Source organism: Emys orbicularis (assembly GCF_028017835.1).
Source record: "Emys orbicularis isolate rEmyOrb1 chromosome 12 unlocalized genomic scaffold, rEmyOrb1.hap1 SUPER_12_unloc_2, whole genome shotgun sequence".
Lineage (NCBI taxonomy): Eukaryota > Metazoa > Chordata > Testudines > Emydidae > Emys > Emys orbicularis.
In genome coordinates this window covers 113737-132180 of record NW_027045137.1, presented here as the reverse complement: position 1 = coordinate 132180, position 18444 = coordinate 113737, and the positions used below count along the sequence as shown (strand labels likewise).

The following is an 18444-nucleotide window of genomic DNA, read 5'->3' as shown; positions in this document are numbered from 1 at the left end:
GCTCCCAGGTGCTGCCGTAATACAAACGGCAATAGGTGACCAGCGTCCCATCCCCGCTGACTGAACAGACTCAGCACCTGGAAAAGGTGAACTTACAAAAAAACATTTTATTGTTTCAATTCTCCAAAGTCGAAAATCCAAGAGCTACCGGCTATGAAAAAAAAATTAGAGCCCTCCCCTGCCCCATCACCTCCCAGTGGCCTCCCTCACCAGCAAGGGCAGGTGATGGAGGCCCATGGGAGATGACATGATAAAACCCCCCAAAACAAAAGCATCTCTCCTGCCAGAGGCTTGACTTGGCAACTGAGGAAACGAGATAAATACGGGACAGAGCCAGGCGAGTAAAAAACAAGAAGCTGGATCTTCTCAGGGCTAGACCACTCCCCCCATGCACCCCGCTCCCGGCAGGGCTGGGCCACTCCCAACCCCTCCAATGCTGAGGAAGGCAGCAGTAGGGATGGGATGGACCTGTAGGCGCCAACCCTGCGCAGTCTCCCCCCAGCCTTGGTTACCAGCACCCTGAGGATGAAGTCCGAGACACTCAGAGATCCTCTGCGCTGGCTGTCTCTCCCCAGAGCTGTTGGGAAGGAGGGGATGATTCCATCGCCAGATACTCCCAGGGGGAGAAAGCACCAGCCTGCGCCATGGCCATGCCTACGCCTCACAGGGGAATGTGGGGGTGACTAAGGAGGGACCCCAGGAGGGAGTGAAGGGGGTGTGGGGAGCACATCACTGACATCAGCGTCCTTACTCCGAGAGTCCTCTTCATTGGCAGTGCTCATGTCCATGGTTACAGGCAGGCGGGGCCTGGAATTCTCACAGCTGATTGGTCCGTACAAATGGCCAGAAAAACTCAAGAAACAAAATGGGGAAAATTGAAAACAGGAAAAGACAAAAGTTTGTGGGTGAGGCATGGTGCCCCCCCAACCCTGGGATTGGCTGTTGAGCAGGGTCTGGTGCCCCAGGCTTGGCCACTGGAGAGGGTCAGAGTTCACTGCCTACTTCCTCTTCTTCTTGGGGGGCCCCGAGCTGCGGCCTGGGCTGCGGCTGTGGGAACTGCGGCGGCTGGAACTGTGGGCTGGGCCCTTCCTCTTCCTGCTCAGGCTGCGGCTCTGCTCCTCCTCTTCCTCGTACCGGCTCTCCCGGTCCGCTAGGGGAGTAAGACGCGGGTCAGGGCATGGCTGTGTAACCCACCCTCCTCCATCCACCCAACTGCTGGACGGGTGAGAGGCTGGGTACCTATCCCCACCAACACCCTCCACTACCAGCTCTCCTGTCCTACTGCAAGGCAATAGGAGGTGCAGGGCTCTGTCCCCTGCCACCATACCCATTAGGGGTCAGAGTGAACAACGTGCCACAAGGAAACCCAGATCCCATGGCCCTGGTGTGCATTTGGTGAGATGTCTCAAGGGCTGGCACTCACCTTTCCTGGCCTCTTCCTCCAGCTCGTCCCAGTCCTTCCCACTCTCCTCCTCGCTGCCCATGGATTCCTTGGAGTAATCTGCAAATGGAGACACGAGCTCAGAGGATGGCCCAGTGTGCAACCCCGCCCCCCAGCTCAACCCTCTGTCCAATGGGGGGGAACTGTCCCCCTATACTGGAACGACAAGGGTCCCATCCCCACCTCACCCCACCCCTCAGAATGGGAGCACAGGTGGGAGGGGAAATCAGGCAGTGTGTGGAGGAGAAGGGAGGGCTCCCAGGAGAAGGGGGTAGGGGTGACTCCCGCTGCCCAGCAGTTGAGTACTCTGCCAGGTGACCCCTCAGGGTCAGACCCCCAGCGCAGAGGCTGGTGCCAAGAACCCCTCCACCCCCGGCCTAAGCTGCAGGGGCCTCCTCACCTGATTCCTCGGCCTCAGAGGAGTAATCTTCATCACTGTCCTCTTCCTCCTCCTCATACTCATCCTCCGACGGGTTAAATGTCTCATCCTCGATCTCTGACTCTGACTCCCCGACCTCGGCATCACTGCCCTGGGGAGAGATCCCAGCCAGGAATCAGGACTCCTGGGTTCTATCTCCAGTTGTCACTGATTCACTGGGTGATCTTCAGTGATTCCCATAAGTCATGGGGGCAGAGAAGTGGGAGTGAGATCAGATTAATTAATGTTCATTGGGCTCAGATACTGGGATGTCCAGAGGAAATCAAAAGAATCCCCCCCCCCCCCCAACTACCATCCCTTTGCAGGGGCCCCTCCCCTTTGCGAGACAGAGCCCCCACCACCACCCTCCAGGGGAGTCAGAGTCCCCCCTCCCCCCATACCTCTCCCTCGGGCTCCAGGAACGACCAACCCCCCTGCTCGAAGAAGCCCTCAGGGTCATCCACAATCGTCTTCATGATTTTGGTCCAGTTGAGGGACTGCACCCCCTCCGTGTACTTCAGGTCACAAGAGCTAGGGAGAAAGGAGAGATCAGTATCGGGTCCCGGGGATGAGGGGACTGGGGGGATGGTATCAGGAGGCTCCAGAGTGGATAAAAATTGATGATTTAAAATAAATAAAGTCAGATTTTTTATTTAAATAGGATTTATTTTATGTAAAACTAAACAGGTTTACTTAAAAAAAATAAAATAAAGCTATTTAAAATTATGACAACCTATGTTAAGGCCTAAATTTACTATAATCGAAAAAATATTAAATTTAATATAAATAATCAGTAAATGTTTGCTACCAACTTTTAAGGAAAGTTAAACCACTGAACTGGTGGAAGTAGCTGGTCAAGCACTTGGAACCAGAGTTTGTTGAAGGCCTAACAGGCTTTTAATAGCAGTAGCCTCTTCTGCAAGTGCAGAGAGAATATTTTCTTCATTTCAGTGCATTCAAAGTTCAGTTCAATGACTAGTTTTCAAAGTTGAAAAACCTACTGGGAATTGGAAAAGCTTCCTTTGCTTAATTGGTTTTAAATGCAAAACATGTTTAGATAAACTTTGATATACTTTTTTTGCATGTATCCAGCACATTAAGACAGTTTATTTAACTAATAAAAAAGCATTTTACAATGGTTTTGTGCATTTTTAAATTGAATTTGAATTTCTATCCAAACAGAGCCTGACATTAACCAGAAGTAAAAAATCATCTTCAAGATATGGATCAGTCACCATATTCTCACAGAATAAAAAATGTAAAATTAAGAATCTGAATGACATGTAAATTGCTATCATTGCTTAAAAAACTGTGTATAGATATAGCTAGTATGTCCTCCTGGGTAGCAAAAAGAACTAAATGTAGTGTAAAGGCGGTATTCAGTTGCAGATCAACTTGTTTTAATGGTTACTAGCCAATGAGAATCAACCTTTCTTTAGGGGGAAAAAAACCCTAAAAAGCATGAATGCAAAACACGATTAAAAATTGATTTAAATCATGATTAAAAACTGGTGATTTAAATTCCCTTGATTTAAATCAGAGTCCTGGTGTGTGTGGGGTAGGCACCGGGAGAGGCGGCCCGGGGGCGGAATCCTCGGTGGGGACCCATTTGATGACGTTGGTGGGTACAGTATGGAGGCTGGGGGATCAGGATCCTGGTGAAGTAGGTCTCAGTGGAGGGGTTGGGGGGGGTGTCACTCCTCAGTGGGGACCCGCCAGTAGATGGAATTGGTAGGTATGGTGGGGGATCGGTATCCTGATGAGGTAGGTATTGGGGAGGGGGACGATGGGGTCACTCACTTGAGCCACTCCTTGATGGGGTCGAGGGAGGCCACAGGGATGGCATTGATCATGGTCACTTTCTTGCTGTAGTCCTTGTAGACGATGACCATGTCAAAGTTCTTCAGGTGGAACTGGACCCGCTCAAAATGAATGAGCTCCACCTCGTCCAGCGTCACCACGAACGGAGGCTGGAGGGGAAGGGTGGGGTCAGGCCCAGAATAGAGAGCCTCCCACCAGCCCTGGGACAGAGACCCCCTGCCAATGGGGCCAGTAATCACAGGGGACGGAGCTGCACTGCATCCCTTCCCACCCTACAGTGCCAGCGCTTGCCCTGAGCTCCGCCCACCCCCATAAGCACCCAGGCGGGTCCCTTGGGACACAGGTTTGTGCCAGGCGCTGAGGAGGGCAGGGACTGGGATGGGGCACAAACAGGTCCCCCATGGACACTCACCCACTCAGTGCAATTCACCAGGGCACTGCTGGTCGGCTGGAGCAGACAGGTGCTTCTGTAGGGGGCGCCATTGAACCTGCCAGAGAGAGCAAAGCCCAGGTCAGTGAGAGCCAGACCCAGCGTGGGGGGGAGGAGCGAGGGGGCAGACTGAGCCCCTGGTGGGCATCTTGTGACACAGACTGTGTCCATGGGGCCCAGGGCCACAAACCCCCAGGTCCTGGAAGGGCACCTCCATGTCCCTGATCCCTCCCAAAGGTCCCGCAAGGGCACCCTCCAAGCCCTTACTCCCCGACAGGTCCTGGAAGGGCACCCGCCATGCCCCTGCTCCCCCCAACCCTAGGGGTGCTGGAAGAGCACCTTGATGCCCTAGTTCTTCCCCTTACCCCAGGTCCCGAAAGGGCACCTCGAACTCCAGCTCCTCCTTGGTCAGAGCCTCCACCTTCTCGATGAAATTCTTAAAGGCCGTTTTCAGCTTGTGCCTCATCTCGCGCTCCATCTGCATGGGGCACAGGGACATCAGCCAGGATCCCGGGGAGAGACCCCCCTTCTGAGCCCCCCACCTACTCCCTCGCCTCCATCTGCATGGGGCACAAGGACATCAGCCAGGCTCCCGGGGAGAGAGCCCCCTAATGTACCCCCTCGCCTCCATCTGCATGGGGCACAGGGACATCAGCCAGGATCCCGGGGAGAGACCCCCCTTCTGAGCCCCCCACCTACCCCCTCACCTCCATCTGCATGGGGCACAGGGACATCAGCCAGGATCCCGGGGAGAGACCCCCCTTCTGAGCCCCCCACCTACCCCCTCGCCTCCATCTGCATGGGGCACAGGGACATCAGCCAGGCTCCCGGGGAGAGAGCCCCCTAATGTACCCCCTCGCCTCCATCTGCGTGGGGCACAGGGACATCAGCCAGGCTCCCGGGGAGAAAGCCCCCTAATGTACCCCCTCGCCTACATCTGCGTGGGGCACAGGGACATCAGCCAGGCTCCAGGGGAGAGAGCCCCCTTCTGAGCCCCCCGCCTACCCCCTCGCCTCCATCTGTGTGGGGCAAAGGGACATCAGCCAGGCTCCCGGGGAGAGAGCCCCCTAATGTACCCCCTCGCCTCCATCTGCGTGGGGCAAAGGGACATCAGCCAGGCTCCCGGGGAGAAAGCCCCCTAATGTACCCCCTCGCCTACATCTGCGTGGGGCACAGGGACATCAGCCAGGCTCCAGGGGAGAGAGCCCCCTTCTGAGCCCCCCGCCTACCCCCTCGCCTCCATCTGTGTGGGGCAAAGGGACATCAGCCAGGCTCCCGGGGAGAAAGCCCCCTAATGTACCCCCTCGCCTACATCTGCGTGGGGCACAGGGACATCAGCCAGGCTCCAGGGGAGAGAGCCCCCTTCTGAGCCCCCCGCCTACCCCCTCGCCTCCATCTGTGTGGGGCAAAGGGACATCAGCCAGGCTCCCGGGGAGAGAGCCCCCTAATGTACCCCCTCGCCTCCATCTGCGTGGGGCACAGGGACATCAGCCAGGCTCCCGGGGAGAGAGCCCCCTAATGTACCCCCTCGCCTCCATCTGCGTGGGGCACAGGGACATCAGCCAGGCTCCAGGGGAGAGAGCCCCCTTCTGAGCCCCCCGCCTACCCCCTCGCCTCCATCTGTGTGGGGCAAAGGGACATCAGCCAGGCTCCCGGGGAGAGAGCCCCCTAATGTACCCCCTCGCCTCCATCTGCGTGGGGCACAGGGACATCAGCCAGGCTCCCGGGGAGAGAGCCCCCTAATGTACCCCCTCGCCTCCATCTGCGTGGGGCACAGGGACATCAACCAAGCTCCTAGGGAGAGGAGCTCCCTAACGTACCCCCTCGCTCTCCAGCTGCAGTGTCAGCACAGCCTCCTAGGGACAGAGACCCCTCAGCCCAGTCCCCCCTCATCTGGCACTCAATCTGCAGGGGCAGCAAGGTCAGCCTGGAGGCTGCCCCCCCCAAATCGCAGCGTACCCCGGCCCCACATCTCACCTGCTCGGCGTAGAGGTCGTCGCGGTCATGCATGTGCTGGTGCTTGCCCAGGTCTGTAGTGATCTCGCCCACCTCAGTGTAGAACTGCACATCCGTGTGCCGCTTCTTCCCAAACATGATGGCGTTCTGGGGGAGTGGAGGGGAGGCATGAAGGCTCCACTGTCTCTCACACACCACACCATCCCCCAGGTCAAACCCTGCAAGAGACCTCCCCAGCCCTGCACAGAGCAGGGCAAGACCAGGCCAGGAGGTGGTTCCTGGGGGCGCAAGGCCCTACCTTGAGGTGGAAGTGCAGCACGATGATCATCTCCCCGTCGCAGGGCTGGAACAGCGCGTGTTTGATGTTGTTGTACAGAATGTCGACCTTGTCTCCTCGCACGGATGTGAAGCGGAAACCTGCCCAAGAGACAGACAGTGAGAGGGGACCCTTGGGCTGGCACTGAGCGGGCTGGGGAAAGGGCCCTACCATTGACGTGGGCCTCCAGCGAGCCTTGCATCCTCTTCTGGGCGATGTTGGGCCGGATGTACAGGTCCTTTAGCTTGGGGTTGCTCCGGTTCAGGTTAATGATGAGCGAGTCTTGCTTAACTATGCCCTAGAGAGACATGAGGGGAGCCAGGGAGTGAGATGCCGCGGAGCACAGAGCCCCCCGGGTCTGTTAGTGTCTCTGCCCGACACCAGGATATGGGGCCAGCTTTCCCCAGGCTCACCTCCTTCTCCTTCTCCTCCGCCTCCCGTGTCTTGTAGCGTTTCTGCACCTCCTTGATGATGCGGAAAGCGTTCTGCAGGTTGAGTGCCGGCACTGTCTGCTCACCCGGCGTCTTCATGTTGGAGGCACGATACGTGCTGGGGGAGGCGCGGTGAGCAGTTACTGGGCGTAACAGCACTGCATGTATGCAGCCCCTGCCCCCACAGGGCACCAGGGCGCCCAGCCCCCACAGGAAGCTGGTGCCCAGTCTCCCTGCTGCCCCATACAGCAGGCTGTCAAGCTCCCCCATGTACAGAGGCCAAGAGCCCAGGTCATACAGCCAGACTGTGCCAGAGCCAGGAGTCCCGAGTCTCAGCCCAGCCTGGGGCTCGAGGGGGCTGTAGGGCAGGGGTTGGAGAGCCCCCCCGGGGCAGCACGGGGACTGGGGAAAGTCATCCACGCAGTGGGCAGAGGGTGGGGGAGGCAGAAGGGGGCACTCACATCTCCTTGACGAAGGTGGCCTCGGGGTTGGGGAAGATGTTGCCCTCGTTGCGCCCCAGGGCACTGCCCGGGCAGTAGAAGTTGATGCGCAAGTAGGTGTAGTCACCCTCCACCGACATGCTGATGTTCTGCACCACGGGGAGGTGGGGGGTCAGTCAGACTGTGCGCCCTGAATGCAGCTGGGGCCTTCTCTGTACCCCACAACCACCTGTAAACCACCCCCCTCCCCAGCTCCACTCCCCAGAGCTCCTGCCTGTAACCCCCCCACTCCCCAAGGCAACTGCCTGTATGGCCCCTAGAGACAGGGCCTCTGGGGGAAATGGCCCCCACTTTCCTTCGAGCTGAAGAACCAACACCCCCCTCAACCCAACAGGTTTCCTAACCCCCTCCCTGCCCCGTGTGCTGAGGAGTCACCTCCGTGCTGACGGTGGCCATGTAGAAGCATGCAGGTTCCCCATTACCCAGCCCCCCATACCTTGATGGTGGCGATGTGGAAGGGCGTGGCGATGCCAAAGACTGGCATGATGACAGTCTCGTATTTCTTGTCAATGTAGATCTTCATCTCCCGGATGTGTGGCTCCTTGGGCATCAGCGATGGGTTCTTGTAGGAGACGTTCGATTTGCGGGCCCTGGGCGGGGTGGGGGAAAGATGAAACACCGCACAGCCCCCCCCCCCTCCCCCCCAATATCCAGCAGGCACACACAGCTTCCCTCCAAAACACAGCACAGGCCCCCGGGCCCCCCGATATCCAGCAGGCACACACAGCCTCCTCCGAAACACAGCACAGCCCCCCGGGCCCCAGATATCCAACAGGCACACACAGCTTCCCTCCAAAACACAGCACAGGCCCCCGGGCCCCCCGATATCCAGCAGGCACACACAGCCTCCTCCGAAACACAGCACAGCTCCCCGGGAGCCCCCAGATAACCAGCAGGCACACACAGCCTCCCTCCGAAACACAGCACAGCCCCCCGGGCCCCCAGATATCCAGCAGGCACACACAGCTTCCCTCCGAAACACAGCACAGCCCCCCGATATCCAGCAGGCACACACAGCCTCCCTCCGAAACACGGCACAGCCCCCGGGAGCCCCCAGATATCCAGCAGGCACACACAGCCTCCTCCGAAACACAGCACAGCCCCCCCCCCGCCCCGGGTCCTAGATATCCAGCAAGCACACACAGCCTCCTCCGAAACATGGCACAGCCGCCCGGGCCTCCCGATATCCAGCAGGCACACACAGCTTCCCTCCGAAACACGGCACAGCCCCCCGGGCCCCCCGATATCCAGCAGGTACACACAGCCTCCTCTGAAACACAGCACAGCCCCCCGGGGTCCTAGATATCCAGCAGGCACACACAGCCTCCTCTGAAACACAGCACAGCCCCCCGATATCCAGCAGGCACACACAGCCTCCCTCCGAAACACGGCACAGCCCCCGGGAGCCCCCAGATAACCAGCAGGCACACACAGCCTCCCTCGGAAACACAGCACAGGCCCCCGGGCCCCCAGATATCCAGCAGGCACACACAGCCTCCTCCGAAACACGGCACAGCGCTCCTCGTCCGGCACCACATCTCCAAGGAACCGCAGATCACCCACAGATACAGCGCTCAGCCAGCCCCTCTCTCTCTCACACACACCCCTCCCCGACAGGTAGCACACCCGAGGCCTACTCCACTTCTGGATCCACTCCCTTTTGGATCCACTCCCTGCCCCTCCGGGCTCCCCTCCCACTCACTTCTAGAGTCACTGCCCTCCCTGCCCCCCGAGTTCCCCCCCACTCACTTCTGGATCTGCTGCTCGCCCTTCTGCTCCGTCAGCCGCCGCTTGGCCTCCTCGTTGAGCTGCATGGCCAGCTCTTTCTGGTGGGCTCGACGCTTCTCCTCCGCCGTCAGCTCATTCTGGGGGGAGCAGGAATGCGAGTGAGGCCCAGACCCCAGCTCAGCAGCCCAGCCACCGCCCTGCCTTGAGCCAGCCCGCAGCCATAAGGACGACTCATCCCCAGCCCCTCCCTTGTGGGAAATTAGCCCCCCTGGCCCCCTCTGAGCCGCAGGACCCCCTGAAAGGTGTCCCATGTCCTGCCCAGCTCCCCATGGCAGGAGGGGAACCGCACCCGCGTCCGCTCCGTCAGCAGCGCTGCTGCTCTGGAGCTGCGCCCCAGCAGGTCTTCAGCCTCGTCCTTCTCCTCCTCTTCCTCCTCCTCGTCTTCGTTCTGTGGGAGATGGACAGAATGGTCAGAGCTGCTGCCCCACCCTTTACACCTCTGCCCCAAAGTTGCCCCGCAGCCTTCATCCTCCACCCCCCTGGAAGGGACGTGCTTGGAATTACGCTGGGGATGTTCGCTGCCTTGTATTCTGCAGAACATCAGACCAGAGGGTTGTAATGGTCCCTTCTGCCTTGGGAACCTACAAATCTATGAAATTTTGCCATTTTGTCCCACAACGTCTCCCCAGTGCCACTCCCACCCAGCACCTTGGGGACCTTCTGTCATCCCCTCCCCTCGTCCACGCAGAACTCACTGCCCCCGAAGCATGGGAGACCCCCATGCCCTGCTCTGATATCGGGTCTGCCTTCCCCCCACCTCTCCCACACCCCCAGCCTCACCTTGAGGAAGATGCCAACGTTCTTGACCTTCTTCTTAACAGAGGTGAGGATGGTGGCCGGGCCGTCCTTGGAGAGTAAAGAGAGAGTCAGAGGGGGGAGCAGATGGCAGCCCATAAACCCACATGGGGGCAGAGACACAGAAAATACTCACCCTGTATGCCCCCCCTGCACCAGCAGTGCCCCCCAAATAGCCCTGTGCGCCCCCCCACACCCACCAGCACAGTGCCCCCCAAATAACCCTCCGGCCCCACCCCCCACACCCACCAGCACAGTGCCCCCCAAATAACCTTGCGACCCCTCCCCCACCTCATCCACTAGCACGGTGCTCCCCAAATAACCTTGCGACCCCACCCACCTCATCCACCAGCACGGTGTCCCCAATGAACAGTGCATATGTTCGCTCCTCTGGTTTCTTCCCCTCCTTGTTGGTCAGGTCGGAGAAGCCCACGTTGATGCTGAATACCATCCCTGCCAGCCAGATGGGAAAGGGGGTGACACAGCTCAGAGAGGTCCAGGCTGGAGTGGCAGGGCCCGGGGGACATGCAGGGAGGGCAGCTGTCGCCAACCAGTCCACATGCACAGGGAGCAAGGCGCACGGAGCTACCCCCTCCCCTCATAGACTTTAGGGAGAAGGGCTGCATGGGGTGTGTGTGTGTGGGGGGGGGGGTGCAGGGCCTGGGTACCTGACTGTGAGGACAAGGGGGTTTCTTCTCATAACTGAGCTGGCTCTGAGGGCATGGGGATGCGATGGCATCAGCGGGAAGGGATCTGTGTGTGTGTGTGGGGGGGGTGTCTCGTCGCCTCACCTTTCTTGAGCCGGTGCTGGTTCTTGCTGTTGATGACGAGGGAACCCTCTCTGAACTCGATGCCCATGGCAAATCTGGGAAGAATCCAGCGGGCAGTTGCGTTACCCATAGCCACCCTCTGGCCCCGGCAATGCTCCCCGCCCCACAAACCCGGCGCATGTCCCTGCCCTACACTAGGCTTGGCAGGGATTGCAGGCACCACTCCAGCAGGAGCCTGGCGCCTCGCCCCTAAGCCAGGCTGAGCTGTGCAGGCCCTGGGCGCATGGGGGCTGGGCTGCAGCTGGAACCCAGATCAGGGTTCTCTTCCCCTAGGTTCTGGGTGCTCATGCTCAGCAGACTCAGGGGGCAGTGCAGGGTGTGCGGTGCATGTGGGTTTGTGTAGTGGGGGTTGGGGGGCGGTTTCTTACCCCAGGTTCTTGGTGATCTTGTTTAACAGCTCTGGCTTCTGCTTCTTCACCACATCCATGACAGCAGCATAGACCTCACACAGCTTCACGCCTGGGGGAGTCTCAGCATGAGTACGAGGCAGCGCGATGTCCTCCCCTTCCCTCCCACGTGGGCCAGGGCAGCATCATGCGCCGCCCCCCTCCACTGGGGTGGGACAGTGCGACATCCTCCACCGCCCGCCCCTCCACCCATCAGACAGCATGACCCCCCCCCACTTCCCCAGCACCCCCCCACCCCTACTCACCATGCCGCAGCTCCTTGAGCAGCTCCTCCTGCAGCTGCAGCAGAAAGGTGTAGTTGTCCTGCACCTCCTGGGGTGGGTCCACCATGAGTGTGCGCACCAGGTTGGAGCAATAGGATTTGTAGCGGATGCCCATGGCGCAGGTGATGGCCCCGAAGTGCATGTGGTTCTTGTCGCTGGGAGATGGACAGAGAGAGGCGGATTTCGGGGGGGCGCTAGTCATGGGCTGGGCGTGGGGTGTCTGGGGGCTGAGCCAGGAGTCCCTGGAGCTTGGAAAAGGCAGGGCCAGAAAGACCAACCCAACCCCCCGACTCCTCTGTAGAGACTGTTCCCTTTCAGCCAACAAGTCTCCAGAATTGGGCGGTTCTGGGGCAAGCAAGGCCTGGCCCTTGCCCTCATCTGCCCGCTCAGCAGTGGTAGGGGTGGGACGGCTGCCTGACGCTTGTACTGGGGTGGAGGAGAGGGCTAGGAGCCCTGCGGGCACTGACCTGACAACGCTGAACTTGAGGTTGTAGTTGCCGCCGCTCTGGATGATGGGGGGATAGCACATCTCCACCGTGGAGGGGTCAGCCCCTGACAGGTACTTCTTCTCCTCGATGGCCTTCTCCACCGACTCTGCCAGCTTGCTGTGCCGCACTTTCTGTGGGGCCATGGAGACTTGGAGTAGGAACAGCCAGACGGACCGCAGGATTCGCCAGCGTCCCAGGCCCAGAACCAATTCAACTCTCAGCTGTGGCTCACCCCCTTCCAGCCCCCCCCCCTGCCCCCCACCAGGCCCGCCCCCCGCCTCGGCCCGCCCCCACCTCCCAGCCGCAGCTCACCCCATACCAGCCCCCACGTCCCAGGCACAGCTCACCCCACCGCACCCCTGGGACCTCCCTACTCTCTCACCTCGTCAGCGTCAACAATCTCCATGACCCGCTCCTTGAAGAATTTGTTAAAGACCTCAGAGGTGATGGCAGCCGCTTTGCGCATCAGGTTCAGTTCCCCATCCTCCTTCACTGCAATAGTGTAGGCCACAACTGCGCTGATATCGACCTGCTCCAGAGACAGGGAGGGAGTGAGGAGGGCAGGTAGGGCTCCCCACATCCCTGCCTCAGCGTAAGGCCACAACCGCACTGATATCCACCTGCAGAGCCAGAGACGGGGGAAGGGAGGGGAACGCTCCCCCCCACCCATCCTGCCCCCCAGCTCACCTTCTCGAACCCCTCCTTGCTGAGGCAATCATTCCAGCTCTTCATGAACTCCCCGGGGAACTTGTCCTTGCTGAAGACCCCGATGCGCTTCCCGTTCTTGCTGCCCTTCAGCGCCTCGATCATCTTCTCAAAGTTCCCCTTGTTGCTCTCGTTCTACAGGGGGCAGGGGCAGGATTAGTCCCCCAAGACGGGGGAGTGGCATTAGGGAGGCGGCAGGTTGCATCACCAGAGCCCGTTTGCTACCCCCAGTCCTTCAGCCTGCCTCACCAAGCAAGCCATGAGCGCAAGGCCCTCATCAGCTCTCCCTCCAGTCCAGCCCACCACACCATCAATATCCCCCAATTCCTCCATAAGCAGCAACCTCAACCTCCTCCTAGCCCAGTGTGCACAACCTTCAACTTCCCCCGACTCCCATGGGCTCAACCTTCCCGTAACTTTCAATGGGTGCAGGACAGGGCCCTCATATTCATTCCACAACTCTCCACCCCTCAGCATGCACCACTCCAGCCCGGTCCTGACACCCCGCCGCGCAGCACCCCCAGCCAGCCGCGCAGCGCCCCCAGCCAGCCCGGTCCGGACACCTTGCCGCGCAGCGCCCCCGGCCACGCCCAGCCCGGTCCGGCCACCTCGCCGCGCAGCGCCCCCGGCCACCTCGCCGCGCAGCGCCCCCGGCCACCTCGCCGCGCAGCGCCCCCGGCCACCTCGCCGCGCAGCGCCCAACACACTCGCCTTCTCCCGCACGAGCAGCGTGATGGCCGGCACGCCATTGGCGTTCTCGCTGCCTTTGCTGTTGGCAATCTGCTTCAGGAACTCCACCTTCTTCTTGCTGGCCATGAACAGGATCTTGTCCTCGCAGAAAACCATGATGGTGTCGGTGAGCTCGTAGCCAAAGAGCCACGTCTGCGGGAAGGGGAGCCGTGAGGGAAAGGAGTCACTCCCTCCTTTCCCCATGGCTCCCCATCAAAGACTCCCCCCCACTCCCTGTGAGTGCTACCCCAACTTCCCCTCTGCTCAGCGCTTTCCTCGTTCTCAGCCTCAACAGCATCCTCCACGGATTTCCCTCCTACTGACCTGCAGAGCAGTGGACTTGGCATAGACAATCTCCTCGTCCACCCCCACCGAGACCACGATGGCGTCGACATTGGCATAGTCATCCTCTCCCTTCTGCAAGGGAAGCAGAGGGAAATGAGGGCTGGGGTCTCTCCCCCAAACCGTGTCATGCTAATCAGAAAGGCTCATTTGACCTCTCTGGGCTCTCAATGACCTGTAGCCTCGGAGGGGCAGCCCAGGGCTTCGAGGGGTAGGGAACAATCGTAATGTTGTGATACGAACCTGGAGGGTTCTCAGAGGACAGAGCAGAAACCGAAGGGGAAGGTTGTGGACGGGCAATGAGGAAGGAAGAGCGGTTAGCAGAGATGAATGTGAAAGAATACAACAGCTGACTACAAAATTAGACAGAGAAGACTGTTTAGCCTAAGGTAGTTAGGGACCCAACCTGCAAATCAATGACTGCTGGGCACCTAACTCCCTTTGAATATCCTAGCCTCTCACTTGGGCAGAGATGGCCTAAGTTACCTGAGAGATTTGGATACCCTACTCCCATCAAAGTGAACAGAACTGGCACCCAAATCCCCTAGGCACGTTAGAAAAGCTGAAACTCATGCCACATTTCTAGGTTCTGGGTAGCAGAGAAAAGCCTGGGAATGTGACTCACGTGCTACCCAAAGACCTAGAAACCAAACAGCAAAAAAACAAACAAGACACTAAAGTTCATTTAAAAAAACAAATCACCATTTTAGGGCCATCTCGTGATTTTGGAACATTGGGGGCTGGCAAAAGAGCCCAAAGAATCAGCTCACCACTAACAACCCCTGGGCCCCCCAAATCAAGGTGGGAGCTTCTAGCAGTCCAAAGTATTTATCCAGACCCCATTCCTGTAGTATCCGAGTGTGTCGCAATCAAACATATTTATGCCCATGTACCCCTGCGGAGTAGGGCAGCGTCCCCATTGTACTGGGAGGCTAAGGGACTGGTCCAAGCTCTCACAGAGAGTCGGTGGCAGAGCAGGAAGTTGAGCCCAGCCCCCCAGAGTCTCAGGCACCCTTTGATCTTAACACAGCTCCGGTGGCTGCTCCACCTTCAGCTCTGTGCTTAGATCACAAAAGACTTGGGGAGGCCTCTTCTGTGCAGCAGCTAGCGCGATGGTGCCCCAGTTCCCTACTAGAGACGGCTACATGTGCAATAAACACGGGTGGGGGGGCTGCAGAGGCAGCAGAGCTCAGAGCTGGGCACGTCACCACTAGCAGCCAGCGGGACTCCTCATGGGTAGGGAGCTCATTGCAGCATGGTCCCTCTCTATGGCGGATGAGAGCATTATGTGGGGTGGGAAAAGAGAACCCCTATACTCCATAATGGCCCCTCACCACTACCAGTGCCGAAGTCCCCCTGCCACGGGGAGCCCTTGGGGCTAATTCTGAGCAGCGACTCCCGCCCCCAGATGCGCTGCCTTGCTCCCAGGCTGGAAACAGGAAAACAAAGTTAGGGGACAACCTGTGGGTGAGGGAGAAGTTAGGGCCCCCCGGATGTTGGGGTGGGTGGGCCAGGGTGTGTCTCGCCCTTCTGAACCGAGGGGACTGTGCTGTGGGGCCCAGGCCTAGCCCCAGCCAGCGGGGGGAGGTCGCTCCCTGAGAGGAAAAACTAGGGGGTTCTCTCAATCCTGGGGGCATCGGGGCTGCACCTGGGGATTTCTGGGGGCTGGGCCTTGGCCCGGGGGAGGAAAAGGGGACCCCCAAAGCAGATCCAGGGAAGGGTTCCCCAGCAGGGTCTCCCCAGAGGTGTTACAGGACAGAGAAGATCCCTGGCTGGGGGGTGCTCAGGCCCGAGAACCCAGGAGTTTCTGCATGGCGGGTGTCCCGGGGTGGGGGTCCCCATGGTAGTTCCCGGTGTCTCAGGGGCAGGGATCCTGGTGGAGGATCCCGGGGGGGGATCCCAGAAGTGGGGTTCCAGGAAGTCCCGGAGGGTTGCCGGGGGGGGGGCAGGAATAAGCGAGGCCGGGGGGGATGGGGGGCAGGGAGATACCGGGGGCCGAGTCCCAGGGGGCCGTCGTGGGGGGGGCAGGGATAAATGAGGCTGGGGAAAGAGGAAAGGTCCCAGGGGGGCTCTCGGGGGGGGGGGGGGCGCGCTAGGAGGTTCCAGAGGGGACAGGGAGGTCCCGGGGAGCGGGGATAAGCGAGGCCGGGGGGGGAATGGGGGGCAGCGAGGTCCCAGGGGGGCTCCCGGGGGAGGCAGGGATAAGCGAGACCAGGAGAGGAACAGGGAGGTCCCGGAGGTATCTCGATCGGGGGGGGGGGGGGGGGGGGAATGGGGATAAGCGAGACCGGGGAGGTCCCGGGGGGGAGTCCCGGGGGGCTGCTGGGGGGGGCGGAGATAAGCGAGGCCGGGGGGGAGGGGGAGGTCCCGGGGGGGCGAGTCCCGGGGGGCTGCTGGGGGGGCGGAGATAAGCGAGGCCGGGGGGGAGGGAAAGGTCCCGGGGGGGGCGAGTCCCAGGGGGTTGACGGGGGGGGGGGGGAGAAATAAGCGAGGCCAAGGGGGGGGCGGCGGTCCCGGGGGGGCGAGTCCCGGGGGGTTGACGGGGGGGGGCGGAATTAAGCGAGGCCGGGGGGGCGGCGGTCCCGGGGGGGGGCGAGTCCCGGGGGGCTGCTGGAGGGGGGGGGCGGAGATAAACGAGGCCGGGGGGGAAAGGGGGAGGTCCTGGGGGGGGCGAGTCCCGGGGGGTTGGAGATTAGCGAGACTGGGAAGGGGAGGTCCCGAGGGGGCGAGTCCCGGGGGGCTGTTGGGGGGGGCGGAGATAAGCGAGGCCGGGGGGGAGGGGGAGGTCCCGGGGGGGGCGAGTCCCGGGGGGTTGACGGGGGGGGCGGAGATAAGCGAGGCCGGGGGGGAGAGGGGGAGGTCCTGGGGGGGGCGAGTCCCGGGGGGTTGGAGATAAGCGAGACCGGGAAGGGGAGGTCCCGAGGGGACGAGTCCCGGGGGATTGCTGGGGGGGGCGGAATTAAGCGAGGCCGGGGGGGAGGGGGAGGTCCCGGGGGGGGCGAGTCCCGGGGGGCTGTTGGGGGGGGCGGAGATAAGCGAGGCCGGGGGGGGCGGCGGTCCCGGGGGGGGCGAGTCCCGGGGGGCTGTTGGGGGGGGCGGAGATAAGCGAGGCCGGGGGGGAGGGGGAGGTCCCGGGGGGGGGCGAGTCCCGGGGGGTTGACGGGGGGGCGGAATTAAGCGAGGCCGGGGGGGGCGGCGGTCCCGGGGGGGGCGAGTCCCGGGGGGCTGTTGGGGGGGGCGGAATTAAGCGAGGCCGGGGGGGAGGGGGAGGTCCCGGGGGGGGAGTCCCAGGGGGTTGACGGGGGGGGGAGAAATAAGCGAGGCCAAGGGGGGGGCGGCGGTCCCGGGGGGGCGAGTCCCGGGGGGTTGACGGGGGGGGGGCGGAATTAAGCGAGGCCGGGGGGGCGGCGGTCCCGGGGGGGGGCGAGTCCCGGGGGGCTGCTGGAGGGGGGGGGCGGAGATAAACGAGGCCGGGGGGGGAAAGGGGGAGGTCCTGGGGGGGGCGAGTCCCGGGGGGTTGGAGATTAGCGAGACTGGGAAGGGGAGGTCCCGAGGGGGCGAGTCCCGGGGGGCTGTTGGGGGGGGCGGAGATAAGCGAGGCCGGGGGGGAGGGGGAGGTCCCGGGGGGGGCGAGTCCCGGGGGGTTGACGGGGGGGGCGGAGATAAACGAGGCCGGGGGGGGAAAGGGGGAGGTCCTGGGGGGGGCGAGTCCCGGGGGGTTGGAGATAAGCGAGACTGGGAAGGGGAGGTCCCGAGGGGGCGAGTCCCGGGGGATTGCTGGGGGGGGCGGAATTAAGCGAGACTGGGAAGGGGAGGTCCCGAGGGGGCGAGTCCCGGGGGGCTGTTGGGGGGGGCGGAGATAAGCGAGGCCGGGGGGGAGGGGGAGGTCCCGGGGGAGGGCGAGTCCCGGGGGGTTGACGGGGGGGGCGGAATTAAGCGAGGCCGGGGGGGGCGGCGGTCCCGGGGGGGGCGAGTCCCGGGGGGCTGTTGGGGGGGGCGGAGATAAGCGAGGCCGGGGGGGAGGGGGAGGTCCCGGGGGGGCGAGTCCCGGGGGGCTGTTGGGGGGGGCGGAGATAAGCGAGGCCGGGGGGGGAGAGGGGGAGGTCCTGGGGGGGGCGAGTCCCGGGGGGTTGGAGATAAGCGAGACCGGGAAGGGGAGGTCCCGAGGGGACGAGTCCCGGGGGATTGCTGGGGGGGGCGGAATTAAGCGAGGCCGGGGGGGAGGGGGAGGTCCCGGGGGGGGGAGTCCCGGGGGGTTGACGGGGGGGGGGAGAAATAAGCGAGGCCAAGGGGGGGGGTAGGGGAGCAGGGAGGTCCCGGCGGGTTCTGCCGGGCCGTACCTGCCAGTTGCCATAGAGACGCTTGACGCGGCGGTAATAGGCTTCGCGGTCCAGGCTCAGCGCCATGGAGACTCCGGCTCGGCTCTTCCCCGCGCTCCAGGCCCCGCCGCGGCCCCTCGCCCCCGGAAGCGCCTCCTGACACCCCGCCTCCCGGGACCCACTTCCGCTTCCGGGCCGGCGCCTCGCGCCCGTGAGGATTTCCCCCCCCCCGCCTTTTTCGCGGTTTCCGCCACCTCCTCCTAAAACCGCGCGGCCCCGAGACGCCCCGCCCCGCGCGCACCGGGCACGTGATCCCGCCACGCATGCGTAGCCTGGACACGCCCCTTCCCGCGTGATCAGCAGGTGGTTACGCCGCCGCGCGCCCTCAACCACGTGACACCCTGGCTCCCACGCGGAGCCCCCCCCCGAAACGTGATGCGCTCTCAAGAGGGGAGCGGCCGAGGG

General features: G+C 62.0%; 1 protein-coding gene across 1 annotated transcript; it reads right to left on the bottom strand.

Annotated features, from left to right (window-relative positions):
- Positions 1–88: 88 nt before the first annotated feature.
- SUPT16H (SPT16 homolog, facilitates chromatin remodeling subunit) lies at positions 89–18108 on the bottom strand. The gene is made up of 26 exons (XM_065422913.1): positions 18001–18108; positions 13643–13735; positions 13301–13471; positions 12572–12724; positions 12267–12413; positions 11864–12015; positions 11379–11551; positions 11095–11185; positions 10688–10761; positions 10237–10349; positions 9882–9947; positions 9391–9489; positions 9063–9178; positions 7750–7903; positions 7275–7402; positions 6796–6931; positions 6554–6680; positions 6365–6483; positions 6088–6213; positions 4476–4588; positions 4093–4168; positions 3660–3829; positions 2261–2390; positions 1842–1971; positions 1424–1501; positions 89–1150 (listed from the first exon to the last, which is right to left on the bottom strand). The coding sequence occupies exons 1-26, from the start codon at positions 18064–18066 to the stop codon at positions 999–1001; spliced, it is 3153 nt and encodes a 1050-aa protein (XP_065278985.1). The 5' UTR covers positions 18067–18108; the 3' UTR covers positions 89–998.
- Positions 18109–18444: the final 336 nt, after the last annotated feature.